The sequence below is a fragment of the Olea europaea genome, chromosome 5 (assembly GCF_002742605.1).
Source record: "Olea europaea var. sylvestris chromosome 5, O_europaea_v1, whole genome shotgun sequence".
NCBI lineage: Eukaryota > Viridiplantae > Streptophyta > Magnoliopsida > Lamiales > Oleaceae > Olea > Olea europaea.
The window spans coordinates 14,785,587-14,806,730 of NC_036241.1; the positions used below are offsets into that span (position 1 = coordinate 14,785,587).

General features: G+C 31.1%; 1 protein-coding gene across 1 annotated transcript; it reads left to right on the forward strand.

The window, feature by feature from the left end:
- The first annotated feature begins 19,457 nt into the window (after nucleotides 1-19,457).
- Nucleotides 19,458-20,620, forward strand: LOC111394787 (metallothiol transferase FosB-like). Its single transcript, XM_023020770.1, has 3 exons — nucleotides 19,458-19,730; nucleotides 19,851-20,185; nucleotides 20,353-20,620. Exons 1-3 carry the CDS (start codon nucleotides 19,522-19,524, stop codon nucleotides 20,433-20,435), a joined length of 627 nt encoding a protein of 208 aa, XP_022876538.1. The 5' UTR covers nucleotides 19,458-19,521; the 3' UTR covers nucleotides 20,436-20,620.
- The last annotated feature ends 524 nt before the right edge of the window (nucleotides 20,621-21,144 follow it).

Consider the following 21,144-nt stretch of genomic DNA (forward strand, 5'->3'; position numbering starts at 1 on the left):
CTAGATTTACGATTTGCACTCTATTATAATTTGATAAAAAAAATGTTCGTAAAAAATTTACAAATTACTCAACTTTTAGCAAAAGTAGCTCTCCGGGGTCAGATCGATTGGTTGAAAGGCCTAAAAGAGAACGTTTCTTATGATTAAAAATAACCCGAACAAGGAAAAAAAAGGGTAGAAACAGCCTATTAAGGTGGTTATATTGACATCAAAATTATTGTTTGGTGAACTACTTTTCACCTCATGAAATGTTCATAACTTTATTCTTTGCTGTACTTATGTCCTCAACTTTTATTTTGTTTCATTCTTTTCATCAATATTCCAATAAGTAGTTTATCTTGTCTTTGCTAACGCTTTTTGTCCAAAAAGTTCGTTGGGAGGACTTAAAAAATTAATTTGCCTCTCATATTTCTAAATAAACAAAAAATGACCAATATAAAGTACGACTTGATATTTGTAATAATTCAAAGCACACTGATAGGCATAAGCCATTAATCAAGAACTTGATGTGCTAAATAATATAAAATTGAAGATAAGAAAAGTGTTGACATAAGTGCAACAAGAAGCGAAAATTGAAGATATTGAATGTAGCCAAAATAAACACCCTAAAAAAATCAGTTCATTCCTAAGGACTTGTGATATTTAACATGTCAAATGATGCTTAAATGGTTGAAAAATGTTACAAGGATACGTTATTCTTCCATGTTGTGAATTTTTTGTATATACAATATACATAAAGAAAGAGAGAAAGAGTATACCATTTGTTGTTTTGGCACCCAAAAAAAAAAACTCACAAATTTATTTTTTCTCCATTCTCCTTTCATGTAACTAGGGAAATAAAATCGACTTCTCCATCTTTACGTCAATAGATTAGGGTCCATGTCAAACTTCCAACAAAAGGTTGAGTAAAGTGTTAAATAAAAATAAATAAATAAATAAAAGGTGGAGAGAGAGAGAGAGAGAGAGAGAGAGAGAGAGAGAGAGAGAGAGAGTCAAACCTTCCCTTTAATTACTCAAGTTTAATTTGACCATAGACTATGAAAATTACAAAAAATTCAAGTATAAATAAAAATTATTATCCTCTTCGAACATATATTTTACATTCTCGTGAAAATGCACTCAAATTGAAATGTCCATCATTTCCACCTCCAAATTCTCCAGCATGAATTCTTCTTTTTCTCTTCTGCACATCATCTTCTTCCCTGTGATTAGTGAATACACATTAATTAATTAATTATGGTCACTCGTTTAATTAAATTCATATGTAATTTTACACGTACTTGGATTTCACAAGCTACTTTGCAAAATGGTAGGGTGAAAAATTCGAGAGTTTTTTAATTTTCTGGATCAATTCTCAACCGTGTAAATTCATACGTTTGCACTCTATCCATAAAAAAACAAAAAAAAATGGTATCTCGTTTATAAATGTGATCTTGACACGCACACACAAAAAAACCGTAAAATTGCCAAGAAATTTTTCTATGACAAAAACCCTAATTACTACAAAAATGTTAAATAATATATTCATTCAGAAAATATAAAAAAGGAAAATCATAATTAAAAAGTGAGAAATTTAAAATAAAGAAAGAATAAAAAACTCACAATATATAGATAGATGATGTTGTGAGATTCTCATTAGGGTTTGATGGCTTCTTCCGAAGGCAGGAAGAAAGTGGAAGAACTGGAAGATTTTGGCAATTGCAAATTTCAATCATATAACCATCTGGATCATGGAAGAATAATTGATCCACTGTTATGCCTCCTTCTTTGACAGCTTCTGTTAATTATTCTATTTTCATTTCTTGTAATTTCTGGGTTTTGAGTTCCATATCTGAGCATTGAAATGAAATGTGGTTGTCTTTTGGATTTATTTTTTCTTTTTTTGTTTGGAACATTTTCTGCAGCTTCAAGCAAATGGATTCTTATTCCATGGTTGAACAACCTACAAATTAAATTCAGTGTGGATTAGACGTTACATCACTCTCCTAAGTTTTATGCCTTACGTCTTACTTAATGAAATGGTAGATACAAAAGTAAGACATATATAGAGAGACAAAGCTATATAAATATACATATATATAAAAAAAAAATAAAAAATCTACTAAGTACTGGCAACATAACATAATAATTAATTATTGATCATTTCACATCTAGAACTTAATATGAATTATTCACCAATTAATTGATATATCATGTCACCAGTATTTAGAATAAATTAAGTATGTATTAGGGTTTGGTGCATCATTTATCCACACACAAACTCACATACCAAGCTCCTTCAAACTCTTGATGAGCTCGAATCCCATAACTTTCTCGTAAAACTGCACAGACTTCTTAACCGATTTGCAGACAAAAGAGACATGATCTAAGGATAGTAATGGCAATTTTCTTGCTTTATTAGAATATGTTAAAGACTCACTCAACATCGTCTCCTCCATTTCTACATTCACAATCTCTCTCTCTCTCTCTCCCTGTTATTATAATAGTGTATGTACACCTCTATAGTTGCACTATATTATGCTGATAAGCACGTCCATGCATTATAAACAAAATGGATAGAGGTTAGAGAAAGAAGGGGGGGGGGGGGGGGGGGGGAGTGGGTCTGAATCCAACGGTCCCACCTGACATATCTGTGATTAACATGCTCAAACTTTAAAGTTAACCCCGCTATTAAATTACATTTTATTTTTCACTCTCATATTTTTAATTACACAATCTTTTATAAAATACTAGTTTTCCGCCCGTGCAACGCACGGGCTATATCATTTTTTAGGTAATATTAAGTTATTAACGTGTCAAAATATCTATTCAGTTCTCTCAATAAATCTACGAATTTGATTAATTGTTTAAAATGATAAATAGAAATGTAATCTTCATATATAACATACTTTTGACATTAAAAAAAATTTAAAAGTTTATTAGGAAATTTTCTAAATGACGTCAAAAAATTTATTAGATTATTTAAAAAATTAATTGATCGAGAGGAAAAAGTAACAATAAGAAAAAAATTTCTAAAAACGATCGAATTTCTTTTATATATAAAAAATTTTCAGATGTCAAAATATTAAGATGAAAAATTAGTTGGCCTAAATTTTGTGTTGCTATAATTGAAATGTATTTTCTGGGGATAGGATAAATGTTCTCTTGATGCATGAATTAAAAATCAAAATTATTGGAGCTCATAAATCAAACATTATTTTAGTTTGAGTGGTTATTTTGCATAAAAAGGACTTATTTGATGATAACTATATTCAATATAATTAAATATTGTAATTAGTCGAATCTTTTTTTTTTTATTGTTCAATATCCAATTGATTTAATGAATTTTTTTTATTTACGTATAATATTATTTTATGGAAGATTCTGCGATTGAAAATAAAAGAGAAAAAAATGAGAAAAAAATTTAATGGAGCCAAACATAAGCTGAACCATAGTATAATATTTTGTCACTTAAACGGGGTTGTGATTTTTATTTAATCACCCAATTTTGATATATTTGAATTTAATCCTCCAAAATTTATATATATTTAAAATATTCAATATCGTCAAATAAATTAATCGATATCTTTTTGACCGAGTATTAATTTTTTTCAACATTGTGTTAAATTTTACTTTGATTTATCGCGACTACTTTTAGGAAATAAACAATATACATGATTTAATATACTCCGTGTCACATTATATAAGGGTAAAATAGATTTGTATAAAAAATATATCAATCATCAAGGAAAAAAGGAAATTATATTGATAAAATTGTCACGAAAAATTAATAAATATTAATAAAATAATAGATTTTTTAAAGAAAAAAGGAGTAGTTATACTCATTTTTTAACACACATGCTTGATATACGTTTAACTATTTTCGATATTCATATAGATCATTCGATGTATCTATTATATAGTTCTCAAAATAAACTTCAAGATAATATAGAATATTTATAAAGATTTATGATAGATTTTTATAAAAAAAAAAAAAAACTAAATAAATCACCTAACGAAAAAAAAATAAAATTGATATTGAACATCATCTCACAAAAAAAAAAAAAAAAGTTGCCAAAATGCTCCGTGATGCACGGAGCGAAATTGCTCCTGGGTGCCAGGACATCCAGGGTCAGGAGCAATTTCGCTTCTGACATCAACTCTTGGATGCCAGGAGCAAAATTGCTCCGCGCATCACGGAGCAATCAGGAGCAAAATTGCTCCTATGCGGAGTTGCTCTATTGTTTTTTTTTTGTCAATTTTTTTCACTAAGTGATTTATTTAGTTTTTTTTTTTTAATAAAAATCTACCATAAATCTTCTATATTCTCTCGAAACCCATTTCGAGAACTATATCATAAATACATCGAATGATCTAAATGAATATTGAAAATAGTTAAACGTACATTAAACGTGTGTGTTAAAAAATGCGTATAACTTCTCTTTTTCTTAAAAAAAAATCAATTATTTTATTGATGTTTATTATTTTTTCGCGATAATAATTTTTGACGTCGTTTAGAAAATTTCCTAATAAATTTTAAAATTTTTTAATGTCAAAAGAGACATCATTTAAAAAATTAAGAATTTCGATAACATGCTAACTTTATAAATTTATCGACGATAGTTGAATGCATAAATCATCTATATTTTCTCGAAACTCATTTCGAGAACTATGTCATAGACGCATTGAATTATCTAAATGAATATTAAAAATAGTTAAACGTACATCAAACGCGTATTTTAAAAAAAATGCGTATAACTTGTCTTTCTTCTTTAAAATAAAAATTAATTATTTATTAATGTTTATTATTTTTCCGTGACAATTTTTATAATAAAAATATTATGTGGTATAAAACACAAGATCAATTACCCAAGGAAAAAAAATTGTTGTACCCGATTAAGAGTGAATGATTCATCGGTATGCATGTAAGGGTCAAATGGACAATAATGAAATGCTTCCTGAACGAATAGTAGTTGGCATGATAAAAAATTCCTACAATTCGCTTCCATAATTTTTGTCTCACTCTCTCATGATGCACGAGAAGATTTTCTTTGGAAGGAACAGCTACAGTAACTCACTTGTGTAAGTCAACAATGAGGCAATAAAATGGTTTCATTAATTTCATTTCTGGAAGCTACAACATTCTAACGAAGTGAAAGGATATTTTTAAGTAAAGTTACAGTAACCGTCAACAAATAATTCTATAAAGTCAACAAAGACAACAATAATGCTGCCATATTTCATTATTATTTTGAGAAATTTTTTTTTTTGTAATGAATAGTGCATAACGAGTTCAGCTACAGTACAAAACCAGTTTAATGTGAAGTCGCTGCCTCAATTTGAACAGTAAATCTTGGATCCCCTCTTTTAAAGTAAAGGGGAATATTACACATAAATAGAATTTTTTTATTTTAACCACCTACTTTAAAAAAAAAAAAAAAACTATTTCACCCATTTTCACTTCAAAAAATGTGGGCCAAACGGAAGATTAGGTGCCCAAACCTTCACTAAAAATATGATTGAAACTATGCATTCCCAGATATTTAAAGTGTTGAGCATATTTTGGTAAAAACTAATCATTTAGTCTATGTTTATAAATTATTTATAAATTGTCAAATCACTTTTTATCCACTAATACCTACATTTTCTGGAATCACAAATAATATGAATAAAGTTTTTGTCAAAAAAAAAAAAAAAAAAGAAAACAAAAAGGAACGTTTGCTTAAGGGAAGAAATTAGCAGGAAATTTGATGGATTTTATTTTTTAATAATTAATCTTACAGAAAGACCTGCAAAAATTAATGATCCTTTAGAATGGTAGACCTAGTTCCAGGAGTTGAATACACACTTCAACGCGCAACAAATCCATCATTAATGCATTGATATAAGGAAATTCCAAGTCCTTTTACACCTGTCTATTATTATTATTATTATTATTATTATTATTATTATTATTTCCCGTGTTATCGTAATGAAACTTGCCAAAAACAAGCTTCTTTTCACGTCCAAATTTCTTGATTCTTGTTTATTCAATTGTAAACACTAATTTGTGAAGTAGCATGAGGCAAGCTTTTTATAGTTTCTTCATTTATTTGAAAATATAAATAATATTTACATAATTCATATCCACCAGATGCTCACAACGGCAATATCTTCAACGAACCCAATTATATTGAAGCAAATTGAAATTGAATAAATTGGTATGTTTAGGGACGGATCCAAAATTGAATTCAAGACCGGGCTAAATAATTTCAAGCTGGGCTAATACGTGAAAAAAAATTTATACATTAAAAATCTGTATTTGAAAATATAAATAATATTTACATAATTCATATCCACCAGAAGCTTACAATAGCAATATCTTCAACGAACCCAATTATGTTGAGGCAATTTGAAATTGAATAAATTGGTATGTTGATGCAGTGCGAAGAAAGATATACAAATTAAAACGTTGAAGTAAGGCATTTCCTGATTAGGAGGCACATTAACCCGAGCATGCTTAAGTCTAGTTGTTGATTATTTCATCAAATATTATCAAATAATTATTTTTAATCGTGAAATCATTGATTCCTATGAATACCAAAAATTAGAGAAAATTTCCTCATTTTCTTTGTGTATTGTAATGTATCACACATATCGGTGGGCTATTGAAATTAAGCTATCGGGAAGATATAAATGGTTATGTGTTGGAAATTTTGTTCAATACTTTATGATTGATGATTTTTTTTCTTTGTATTCTGTATTCTATATTTATGCTTGGTTCCACAATCAATCCTAGATTCATCTATTTGAGGGAGATCCAATTCCGTGACCTTTCCTTTTTTTTTTTTCCCTCCTTGTGCAATAAAGTTTGATGTTAAATTTGTCAATTTATATTTACTCCGCACGTTTTTTGGATGGACACGTTAACTGGGGTCGACGAGTGTCTAAAAATGACAAGTTAGGTACATATAATTATTCTACTTGGCCAGGGGACACATGTCCCTCAGAAAACTAGGGCCCATGTGGCCCTAGACAGGTGGCACGGTTGTGGGTACAATACTATCTAAGAAATAAAGGTTAAGACAAAAGTATTGTTGAAGAATCGACCTCTGATGGTGGATTTTTCGGGCTCAATTTCACCAATCTCAACCTTATTAAACACACCCAAGTATGACTCCAACCTAAACAACGATTCTTATTTCGGTTGCTCAACTCAATGTGTTCACAAAGAACACAATATGGTGGCTGCAATGAATAGCCTAGAATAGAGGAAGACAGGTTCAATTTCAAGACTCAAGAGAGAAAAAAGAGAAAAGTCAGCTGGCTCCTTTTTCAATTGAATACACACTGAGCTTATTCAACAATGAGGCCAATATATAGTTTTAGGGTGTAATAGTAGTGGAGTAATATAGTGGGCTCATGGACCAACTAATGGTTAAAGGGGCCGGAGCCCAAAAGTGAGTCATCCAAGAAGTAAATGGGCAGTGAGCAACATTAACTATATTAAGTTGCTTCAAACGACCCTCAAGTTATTTTTCGGGTTGAGCCAATTAATTGAGTGTGTCCATAAATATTTCAATCATCAGCCAAAACCTATGAAATCTAATCCTACTATCCGACACTGCTTAACATCATTGCCCGGGATTATTATTGGATATCAAAAACCCAACAATCTCCACCTTGATGCCTAATAATCTGCAAGTAACCAAAATACAAAGTTTAAGCTTACATAATCAAGGTAATTTAATAAAATTGGTATCTCAGACCTTATATCGTGTTTCGAAACGAAACACACACCATACCTGCTCCATTACTCACAGGGACTAAGGTCCAAAAAACACCCAAATAGGAACAAGTATCACAGTGAATAAATAATCATGCAATGAAGATATTATATAGGATACTATACAGATCTTTTAAGAAAATCGCGTTCACAAAGAACCAAAGATTAATACCAAGTCAATCAACACACGGTCAAACACATATGCAACAAATGCATAAGTGACCCCACGCAAGATCTCACCACACTTATCCTATCTCATTTCGTGTTACTCCCACCTCGAGAGCACATATCTCCTCTTATCGCCGATCATGCTCACTAAATAGATTACTCAATTCATGTCTAATTGATAAATCACAATAGATCTTATGTTTTGGGATAATCTTCTATCACCACATAACTTCTTCCAACTTACGTGGATAATGGGATTCCACTTTACAAAAGTGATAGAAGTGTCTCTCTTGCACTCCACCTGGACAGGGTTTCTTTCACAGATAAATGATTCTACACATTTGATCACATCTCCACTTTTGATCCAAATGTCACACTCTACATTCCCCGATACAAAACATCATGTACCTCTAGACATCTATACTCCACCTTACCAAAAGACATCTAACACACCGCTAATGCATCCTAACTCACGATGCATGCAAACGATTATACCAAGTAATCACATTACCTCAAATTCATGCAAACACACATATCAAACAAATTGAAATGCAACATATAGTCATGCAACAAATTAGGTAATCACATACATGCTGAAATGATCACACACAGATGCATATGCTGTGACTAGATTTACTCTCTCAATAAACCTCACTGGGGTCATAGATCGACCCCTCAACCACATTCGTCTCACCTCTCATCTTACCTTTCTGTTTATCCTTCTTCTTGGGACAATCCCTAATAAAGTATCCAAACTTACCACAACTATAACACCGCCTACCACTAAACTTGTCCCGTCCCTTGCCCTTCATCTTACCACTTTCATCACTCGAGTCACTACTCGAATTACAACTATTTTGAGCTTTATCCAAATTCATTTGCTTAAATTTCATCCTACTCCTTATCATGTGTAACTCATCACTCATCTTATCTTCATTTTCAGCCTTCATTTCCATTTCCTTACTCCTAAGCGAGTTTATGACAATCTCAGGAGTTAACGTATCCCTATCATACTTAATGGCATTTTCAACTTCCTTATATGACTCAGGCATGGAATTAAGTAAGATAATAGTCTTATATGTTTCAGATATGATTTCTTCACAGTTAATCTTGGACAAGTTTATTGAAAATATCCAGATTATCATCAAGATCCTTTGAAGGATCCATTTTAAAACTGAAGAAACGCTCAAGAAGATAAAGTTTATTGGGAGTGGATTTAAGCAAATATAGATCTTCCAACTTTTTTCAAAAATCTTTTGTGGTTTTTAGTTTTCTTACTTTTCTCAAAACAGCGTCAGACAGATGTAAAATGATTGAGGTATAAGCAAGCTCATCGGCTTCTTCTTTTTGTTCTTTTGAAAAAGTAGCTTGAAAATTGCATTCAATGACTTTTGAAACCTTTTGTTGAACCAAAATACCTTTCATTTGTTGTTGCCAAATTGAAAAAATCACCTTTTCCATTAAAAATGCCAACTTCGAAATGCAAAGATATTTTTGGAAAAACAAGGCAATCAAATGCACAAATAGATCACACAAAGTAATCCTATGACCGCAATATACACCATTCTAGATTCCCAGAATTTCGTAAACAACATACCGAAATTTATGATGCAACAAGATAGGTATATCCAATCAAACGAAATTTCACGACAATTTTAACACAAAGCACAATACGCTAATTTATTCAAAAATAAGTACTCAATTACAAGAGAGCAAGTAATCCTAATTTCTAGCACAAGCAATGGTTGCCAAGAAATGACAACCCTCAATTCTAACGATCACCCCACACGATGATCTACTAATGTTGAAATTTAAATTGAGATAAGTCAATATACTAGAGTGAATCTATCTGAGTCCGTAAGTTACGAGAGATGCGAATTTACTGCTTTGGGGCCGCAATTTTGGCCTAAAGTTATTTAGTAAATATGTGGCAATTTCGGCCATTGATCCATCAAGGACAAAATCGTCCAACTTTTTTTGTGTAGCCTGAAACAGAAAACTTCCAATACGAAAAATGTTAGAAATAAAGTGAGGAACAAACTGCCTGAAGACAGCTTCCCCAGAATCGACGCCACGCGCCCTCACGCCCCACCACTGAGGATGCCACGCGCCGTTGTCGGAATCACGCGCCACACACCAAGCACCGCTTCCACCTGCATGTTTCAACCTTGGTCTCCGTTTCACCAACGGACTTCTGGATTGACGGGAAATCACGTTTGCAGGTGCGATTTTTGGTGCAAAAACTGGGCAGTCCAATTTTTCTGTTTTCTGCCAGCTTCTAGTCTGTTTCTGGTCGGATTTTGGCCAAAAATTCCACCCCAACCCCGCTCTGATACCAAATGTTGAAGAATCGACCTTCGATGGTGGATTTTCCAAACTCAGTTTCACCAATCTCAACCTTCTTAAACACACCCAAGTATGGCTCCAACCCAAACAACGATTCTTACTTCGGTTGCTCAACTCAATGTGTTCACAAAGAATACAATATGGTGGCTGCAATGAATAACCAAGAATAGAGGAAGACGGGTTCAATTTCAAGACTCAAGAGAGAAAACAAGAGAAAAGTCGGCTGCCTCCTTTTTCAATTGCACACACACGGCTTATTCATTGTCGACGAAGAGTGAGAGTAGTGCAATGCCACCAGTCAACAATCAATGAGGTACTTCTGGCTGGGTCAAAGTAATTGTTAAAGCTTTAGCTCAACTATAGTTAGTATGGATCGGTAGACCCTTACTCTATTCTCTCATAGGATTCAGGAATAGTCGGGTCGTAGCTCAGTAGCTAAGCATCGTTCAAGTCACGATAATCGATGTCAACCCTGATTTTTCCGTTCGGATGACGGGAACAATGTTGGCGAGCCATTGAGGCCAATATATAGTTTTAGGGTGCAATAGTAGTGGACTAATATAGTGGGCTCATGGACCAACTAATGGTTAAAGGGGTCGGAACACAAAAGTGAGCTATCCAAGAAGTAAATGGGCCGTGAGCAACATTAACTATATTAAGTTGCTTTAAACGACCCTCAAATTGTTTTTCAGGTTGAGTCAATTAATCGAGTGTGTTAATAAATATTTCAATTATCGGCCAAAGGCTATGAAATCTAATCCTACTATCCAACAATGTTTAACATTATCGCCCGAGATTATTGGGTATAAAAAACCTAACAAGTATGAAACTCATGTGTTTAGCTTAAAATGCATGTGCTTTATTCAATGATAATTTTTTATTGTAACTATTGTTTTACCATATATCTTTAATTGATGTATGATTATTAAGTTTAACATCATTAGCCCCTATTTGATTTAGCTAAGAATAATTTTTTGATAAATTTTGATAGAAGTTGATAAAATGCATGATTATTGTGCGACTCCCTATTTGATAATCATCATTCCAACACTCTTTAATTCACACTCATTTTGACAATACATTCATACAATAAAATATATTGTACGTAAATCCACAATATATTCTTACTTTTTAACTATACATTCTTCAAAATATCAATGTTCAATTTTATTTTTTATTTTTTAAAAAATAATGATTATCAAACAGGGACTAAGTAGTTTAAAAAGGATAATCTCAGTGTCCGAAAACAAAGTTAGTGCAGACTAAATCAAGAAAATTAAAATAGAAAATACTACTTCCTGAACTACGATGTGATTGACAAAAGGTCCACTGACAAAGGTCTTTTCTTCCAATAATAATTTCAACCTTCCACACTATTTGGTGTGAAAGGAAAAAAGTCCATTGACATAGAATTGTTTTTTTCTGAAAATAATCCCAACTAATCACCGGGTGAAAGGAAAACTTGTTACATTTACATTATTTGTTGTCACATTCAAAGATTCCAAACGTGTTGTTTATTCAAGAAGTGATTGTATACATATAACACTTGTGCATTTGGAAGATGTATATTTAGATATTTAATACTTGAATTGAATAACATTAAAAAGGCCAGTGACCAACATTTCATATTACCTTGTTAATGGGAACTTTCTAATTTAATGTAGGTATATCATATCAACCATCACTGTAACATATTCGACAATCAAATGAGATTTTATTTTATTTTAAGTTACCTTCCACCTTATAGATGGTCTACGTAATTGGGAAATCATCAATAAAAATGGATATCACTATCTTATTAGATCACTGGTTACTATTGGTATATGCTTTATTTCACCAATAATTTTATTGACTAGAAAGATATTGTGATTATTGGCACACGGTTATGCAACTAGAAGAAAATATTTTTGAACTATAAGTAACCACGTAACAAACAAATGGTGTCAAAAACACATGGTACTGAACATCAAGAAAGATTCTCAAGTGTAATTTTTCATGCACGTGAATTTTTCTTTATAGATCATTATTCCTTTCACTAAATAGAGTCAATTTAGCCCTTGTCTGGGCACGATTCTTATAGGATTTTAAGAATAATTTGGACTGTTGGAACAATACATGGATCCCTCTATAGACGTTTATTGACTCAATATCAAGCAAATTCTCTGAAATGCCCATCCCTCAAATACAATGAAATAAATGTCAAAATGGTACAAAGGTAATTTTGCTTGATTTGGTCAATAAATGTAGGTACATTTTTACTGTATAAGGAACAGAATTTTGCTAAAAATCCGCTGAAAATGGCTTCCAAACATGGGCTTAAACTTAAAAGCTTTTTAAGACTGGTGGTTGTACCTAAGCCTTTTTTTGGAAAGGTCGTTGTAGTTGTTACTTATAATTGTACACAGCTCATTTTGTATTTGTTCAAGCATTAGTTGGTAGAGGCTATAGCTAAATTAGCTTCCCGAATATTGATTAGGTTGTTATAATTAGACTATATCAAGTTAGTACGAATATCTTTTCACCAATATTATATTACTAAGAAGAAGAAAAAGTTGGTGATAAGTTGCTTAGCGTGTAGATACGACCATCGTATTATTTTCTCTCTTCTTTTATAATCATTATTGATTTTTCACTCCTTTAATATAAAATAATGCCATAGTATTACAATGTGGGTCCTCCATATAGATGAAACTAGTTTTATTTTATTGGATTAAATGTTGTGGAATTTATTAATTTGCATGTAAACATTTTAGCTGGCCTTGTTTGAGCTTCATTTTACAAAAATTCATTTCTTTTCCAATGTTAGAATTTGTTTGTGACTCAAATTCTTTGTTGAAAATATCTGAGAGTTCTAATCGAAATGTACATTAAGAGAGATTCTATTTAAATGATTTTTGGAATACTATTCAAAGTCTATTTGATATTCTATTTGGAAGCCGTGTTGTGAGTTGCAATTTGTGTTGGATGTAAAGAGATTAAGATAAGAAAAGTTTTGGTCATTCTATTTCATTTACAACTTTAGTTCTAGAGCTTGGATTGTTCCCTATATATATATTTGGCTCTTTTCTACAATTTAGTTGGATTGTTTGACCTCGTTACAAGATAGACAAATTACAAACACAAAATCTTTGTATTCTTCCTCCATATTAGAATAAAATTTCCATCTTCTGCAAATAATTTTCTTTTTGTGTTCTTGTGATGTTTACTTCATATAATTATCTTAATCTCTTATCTGTTTCATAACAAATTGATATTAGAATTGTTCCGCTTTCAATAAAGTGGTTTCAGATTTGGTTCGATTCATAACAAGCAGTATCAGTGTTCAGGCGTAATTCACAGGAATATTTTGTTTTAAGATGGCAACCATGAAATTTGATGTTCCGTTATTGGGTCGCAGTACAAGATTTTCGTTGTGGCAGATTAGGATGTCGAGTAGTGCTCACTTCTATGCGATTGATTTTGTAGTTTTTTTGCCTGCATCATATTTGTTGTTTAAAGACACGATCTTATATAGTTGTGATTTCACTATAGAAAAAGTCCATGATGCTCTATTTTCAAATAAGAAGATGAAGCATATTGTTGAGGTTCATGGAGATAGTCTTGTTCTTGATGGTGGTTGTACAAAGGGCAAATTAAGGTCTAACTTCAAAATTTATTGTAAGAATATGGAGCACTTAATTAAAGATTGATATAAGTTACGTAATAGAAAAAATTTGGTTGCCACTTTTCAGAAAGGAAAGCAATTAAATACTTTAGGTGAAGCCATTGTTAAAACTTTTCACAGTGATGGAGAGCTTTTACTTATGTCTAATTACAACTCCAAACCTAGTGAGGCTTGGATTTTGGATACAACTTACACTTTTCATATGTCGTCCAATCGGGAATTGTTGTCACCATATGAAGAAGTTACAAAAAGTGTTGTGATGATCGATATATATACACCTTATCGAATAGATGGTATTGGTCGGGTTAGAATAAAGACGTTTGATGGAACGGTTGGAACACTTGATGCAGTGAGACATGTTCCAGACCTAAAGAGAAATATCATCTCCTTAAGTATTCTTGATTTAAAAGGAAACATGTACTGTTGAAGGTGGAGTCCTGAAGATTCGTAAAGGAGCCCATGTTTTATTATCTTGCAATGTAATACAAAATCTTCGAATACTCAACTTATTTTAAGAAATCATGTGAATTTAGAGTTGGCTTCTATACCATTGGAGTCTAATTTGGAGTCTTCGTTTATGAATACATCTCTGTGACACAGGCTAGCTCGGACTTTTCCCAGGCCAATACAAGAGCTTTTCGAGCCGACGAGTCAAATTGACACTCTTATGCGGAACATACCTTAATTCATCGAGAATAATTTCTTAATACTGGAACTTCTTAATGTTTAGCTTCTTCACTTTTAATTTTAAATTTTGCGTCCTTTAATTCTTTAAATCTTGTTCTTGGTTTTCTTTTTGATCCATAGTCTTGATTTTTGAATACCTTCTTCTTGATTCTTGATTGTGGGTATTGGATATTCTCCTTCAATATGCTTTATCTTTATTTTCCTTGTGTTGATAGGAAGTACAAAGAATATGAAGTTGCATATGAATTGGGGATTATAGTCCTATTTATATTTTTATATGTATGTTCATCCATCAAGGAATCTTAACTATAATGGATCCGGTCTTTAGACATATAATCTGGCCCACAATTTATTTAGATGCCTAAGCCAACAATTTAATTGTTTATTAAATCACTTTAATTGTGTTCAACTTTAAAATAGCCTTAAATACAATTAATTACATATGTATGCCCGTGCGTGACAAATTAATAAACCCAACAGTTAAAAGTTCTAAATTGACGGAGAGAAAATTTGAATCGTTTATACGCAGTAACAACTAAATCCACAATATTTGCTAAACTGAAATAAAATCAGTTTTTCTAAGCTGCAATTGCATTGAACTGCCATAACATTATCTTTATATTACAATGGACTGAGAACTCAATACTGACTAGTTAAAGCAGAGATAAGTTATCAAAAAATATTATTTCTAGAAGTTCAGCAAATGACTTTTCAGCAAATGACTTTTCAAACTTAGATAAAAATCAAATTTAACAAAAATATTATATCTACACGTTAAGCAAATGACTTTTCAAACTTAAATAAGAATAATATCCATTATATATAATGATATTGGCGAAATGTTTAAATAGGAAATAGTGGAAGTTAATCTAGCCTTCAACAACTACTGGTCTACTGCACTAAAAAGTACAACCACCATGCTTTTAGGTACAACCAACGTTCTTGAAAAGTATCAAGTGCAATTATACATTTAGCCTATGTTTGAGTCACTTTTTTTTCAAAAAAATACATTCTTAAACAGTGATTTGATATCATTTCAACCACATATTCTTCAATAAAATAATATTATACATAAATCTAAAACTTTTTTTTATATTTTAACAACATATTTTTCATCAATGCACTATTCAAAAATGCATTTTTAGGAATATAATGTGGCTCAAACAATGACTTATTGTCTGAAACAATCAATAATAAATGGCGTTTGATATGTTTATTGTATTATATTGGAGATATATAGAGAAATACAGACGCGAATATAGCTGTGGAAAAAAAAAATGGTTTACAATTAAACTATCTTAACAGAAAATCAAATGGCTAAGAATCAAGGAGAATGCAGCACTGGCTGTTATGCAAGTTACTATTATCCGAGTCCTCAAAAATAGTTGGGATATCTTTGAAGACCAGTTCATTAGATAGGTTAGTAATATTGACCCCATTTTATGTCAAGAATCTAAATGCAGGGAAATCTCTTGATGTTTCGTAGATGTTGCTATGCTACACTACAAAACAATCCATGTTTTAAGTGGCGTTGAGTGAAAATCATCTGAGTTAAGCTATGTGTACAAAGTTGGTTTACAAAGTTGATAAACAAAATAATATATACTCTTATCATTTCAAATACGGATTTTTAAGTCATTGGAAATCAATGATTTGGATTTTGCTAACACTTGTTTTGTCAACGAATTTTGTAAATACACTTTTTACAAATAGCCTGATTCAAATCATCTTACTCATAATAAGTTAATATAGAGCAATTAATTATGTATTGTAATAGGTGGAGAAAACATATTTTTTATTTGTATACTTTTAGATTAATGATGTGTATAATTTTATAAGACTTTAAGAATCTTTTTAACATCTCAACGTCAAAAAGCATTGACATACTTTAGGATATTGTAGCATTCCATGTTAACGTATTCATTTAAATTTTATCTTCAACATACTCTATCACGTGAATCACATCACAACTTAACACATGCATATCTTCAAATAAATAAATGAACGTAAGATTGGAGATTTGAACTCTAAGTATTTTGTTTTAGGCTCCATTTGGTACTCATTTTTGTAAGAATGAGAATGAAAAATATAGTCGTTACGGGATTACACAAGAGATAGAAAGTCAAATATGGTGGCTTGATATGATGGATAACGATCATATTTTTCATTTTTGTGGTCAAAGAATGAGAATCAAACGGGGCTTAGTCTTTATCATGTTAACCATTAAATCAAAAAACTTATATTAGAATTGGATCACACTTATTGAATTAAATCTTTCAACATTAAATAATCATCATCTCCACTACCATTAAAATAATAATGCTCTTGATTTTTCTTTATTTTTTCTAGCGGCCAAACAAAGAACTTCATTAATTCAAATTGCCACGAACAATAAGTGAATGAAAAAGAGGCTAACACAATCAATTCCTTTGGCGTCTGTATTGCTTTCAAATTTAGAACTCTATATATTTGGTGGCTATTCCGCGTTCAAGTATTTATGGTGTTGGTATTCGGTTTGAGATAGGTATTATAGATGAATTTTATTGTTACTCATATCTACAAAGAGGGCAACCGAATGGCAGACTGCTTGGCCTCTAGAACTCCTAGTATTGTGCCCTTACATGGTGGTGGAATGCTTCACTTTTGTGTTATTCATTTATATCAGATGATATTCTTAAACTATCTAATTTAGGTGTTGATTTTGCCTGATTCAAACTCTTACAAAATTCTCTTTTGCTTATAAATGATGAGAATGTTAGAGCATCTCCAATGATTATTCTAAATTTGGTGTAGAGGTTACATCAAATTGCATGAAATTTAGTGTAAAAGTTACACCAAATTTGGTGTAACCATTGGAGATACTCTTAACACCAAATTTAACACAAAAAATAAGAACATGGATGGAACAAAAATTTAGTGTAAAAGAAAATGGTGGGTAAAATTATACCAAATTTGGTGTACAATTGGAATGGTTTTACACCAAATTTGATGTACCGTTCGAAGTAGTCTTAGAGAGATACCAACGTGGTTGTCGTTTCCTAGTGTACTTATTGATTTCTATCTCCGAATATTACGATTTAAAAAAGGTAGTCAATAAACTTATAATAAAATGCCATTTCATTTTACTGTGATAATGTCACAAAATGTTTGATGCACTTTGATTAGAAATTGGTCAATTTTTTTTTTTTTTTTTTCACTTTTAGCAATACATACTCTGAAAAAATCAATTTTCAGAAAATTTATTCTTAAAAGAAGGGGGCTTAATATCGGTAAATGGACACTGATGTTAATGTTGTTCTCTTGTAGACAGGAACAAAAATATATGTCAATATTTATAAATATAGAATAAGAGAAAGAATTATTTAAAAAAATAAAATCAGCCTATGTTGCTTCACAAAATGGTATTCCCTGCAATTAATTGAATCGAAAAACGAATCAAGAATTTTGGAAATAATTTGAACAGCTGGCTTTGTCAAGTTTCATTAATAATTTAGGACAGTGTAAACACCCAAAAAAAAAATTAATAAAAAAATAAAAAAAATAATAAATGATTGGTTCATATTTTTTCCCCCTCAAATTAGCTAGCTAAAGTCAATCATGTGCAGAAGAACTTGCAGAATATAAAAAGAAACTTACAGAAAATTTCAAACTAACTTGTTGACACAACCAAACATTTTTTAAATGTATTTTATATTATTAAATATTATCAAGTTTTACCTGGTACGTTCAGGACAACATCTCAATAGAACAATTGATCAATTTTACGAAGTATCTAATTCTAATCCATAATCATGTTTTTGCTATCTTATTCAATATATCAAACTTTCCTTTCATGATGAAATTTTACGAGAATGTATACAACTTTTCATTGAAGAAATATTTAGTGTAGATGAGTAATTATTCTATTATTTTATATACATACTCTGAGATGGTAAGTAGATTCAAGTCTTTACTCTACATTATGAGAGCCAATTACTTGTTTAAAAAAAATGATTGAATAATTTCTTTATATAGCTTTTAAGTATTGTTTTCTTGACAGACTACAAACGGGCCCTATACTTGAAACGTTTATCAGCAATTAATAGTGGAAACAATAATTGTAGGTGAAGTCATGAAGGAACGCACAAATAATTTGGGTCCAAAATTATACAGGCCTAAGCGTCCAATGTACTTTGATATATTAATTATATATGTTCCTAATTTTCATCACTCAACTCTTTAGTATGCGTGTTTGGTTAAGCTTAAAAAACTACTTTTAAGTAAATAACTAATTTAAAAAATAAATGAACTTTTATTTGTCAAAGATGAAGCCAAACAAGTTACATATATTATATTGGATGTAATTCATATCTTACTTTTAAAATAAGCAATTTTTTATTTCTAAGAAAACTTTGCCGAAAAGTAGCTTAAATTTACGTTTAAGTACTAAACATATTGTTCTAGATGAGATTAAAAACAATAATGGCAATTTTTGTCATGCGTACGCTTGTTTTCTTTAATCGTGTTCAATTCTCTATAGTCTCAATATTACAATATAATATACAAATATCCGAGTCTATAATTATCAAGTATTTATTTAATTCTAGAATAAGCAGTACATTCCTTGTGAAATCTGCACAAAGCTTACTTGTAAATCTTAATGAATCCTTCTATTCAAATATATTTTGGATAACATCTCAACAGCCATGTTAAATGGTCTAGCAAGTTGATCAATTCCAATTGCGTCCGTGGATAAGATTGAAAGTTGAACTGATCACGTGCATATCACCTAGGATTGGGATGGCAAATATACCACCCCCACCCCATCTTCTCTATTCATTCTGCTTATATATGTGTGTACATTATAATCAATGCAATTAGAGGACTGCATATATTACTATATTACGACTAAAAGAGGGAGTTTTAGAGAGAGATGGCAAGAGAGATTGTGAATGTAGAAGTGGAGGAGATGTTGAGTGAGTCATTAGCATATTCTAATGAAGCAAAGAACTTGCCATTTTTGTCATTAAATCATGTCTCTTTTGTCTGCAAATCTGTCAAGAAATCTGTGCAGTTTTATGAGGAAGTTCTTGGATTCGTCCTAATCAAGAGACCCTCTTCTTTTGACTTTGAAGGAGCTTGGTACGTAGATTCATATCTATGTGTATGTATGTGTTATTGTGTCTAGTCGAATGCTCCAAAGAATATTTTTCGACTCTGGCGGTAATTTGATTACTAATCCAAATTGAATGTACTTTGTAGGTTGTTCAACCATGGAATAGGAATCCATTTGCTTGAAGCTGCGGAAAATGTTCCCAACAAAAAGGAGAAAATAAATCCAAAAGACAACCACATTTCATTTCAATGCTCAGATATGGAACTCATTATTCTGAAATTGGAAGAAATGAAGATAGAATATGTGACAGCAGTGGTTAAAGAAGGAGGCATAACAGTGGATCAATTGTTCTTCCATGATCCAGATGGTTATATGATTGAAATTTGCAATTGTCAAAATCTACCAGTTCTTCCACTTTCATCCTGCCCTCTTAAGAAGCTCCCAAACCCTATTCCTAATCTAACAATATCGTCTCTCTACGGTGAGTTCTATTCAGTTTCTAATTAATTTAGTTGAATTCATCGCATTATTTCAATATGATAATAGAGGAGATAAAGATCCTGAATTCAAGTTTCTGTCCATTTAACTTCTCCTTTGCAAGTGATAGAGTGACAGTTAATTAATAAATGTTAATTTGGTAAATCACAGGGAACAAGATGTTGTGCAATAGAGAAGTAGAAGCACTGATGCTGGAGAATTTGGCAGCTGAAATGATGGAGATTTCAATTTGATTACATTTTTTACAAAGAATATTGGATAATATATGTATGGAGAGGAGCAAGAATTTTAATTTTTAGGGAAATTATATATAAATTCGCTGTTCCGGCTCTTTCGTGTCTTCTGATTTAGAGTAAAATGCCAATTGATACTTGCGTGTAAATTTATTTTTTTTGTATAACAAAAGAACCAGATTAAATTTGTGTCTTCCATGACCCTTGTACACTTTTCTTTCAACTTGTGCAGAACCCAGTAACAAGATTTCAAAATGTAAGTACAATACCCAGTACAGACATCTATAGCCTTTTAAAAAATTCATTTGACTTTTACAGACTTTCATTTCAAAAATAATAATAATAAATAAATAAATAAATAATCTTGTATCCGAATTTTATGCCTATTTAAATTATTAAACATCCTTATTTTATGGAATTATTTATTTATGCATTACCATGTAATACTAAACTGCTATTAGGTTGACCAAATTATCAGAGTATACAATAAAAAAAATTAAAATTTTTATGTCAATAAATCTATTTTTAATGACTTTTCAAACGACGCGTGTACGAGTGCAAACCTGAAACAAGGAGAAGAATGGAAAATCAACATCAAAAGGAAAGGTAAAAAGGAAAATAGAAAAAATTTGTTGAAGCTAAACTAAATAAAGTAATAATCAAAAGAAATAATCCGTCAAAAACTTGTTACAACTTTATCCACAAGCGG

Coding starts and splice junctions, on each gene's coding strand:
- LOC111394787 (XM_023020770.1), top strand. CDS start 19,522: ATGGCAAGAGAGATTGTGAATGTAGAAGTGGAGGAGATGTTGAGTGAG. Junction 19,731..19,850: donor TTTGACTTTGAAGGAGCTTG/GTACGTAGATTC, acceptor TGTACTTTGTAG/GTTGTTCAACCATGGAATAG. Junction 20,186..20,352: donor AACAATATCGTCTCTCTACG/GTGAGTTCTATT, acceptor GGTAAATCACAG/GGAACAAGATGTTGTGCAAT.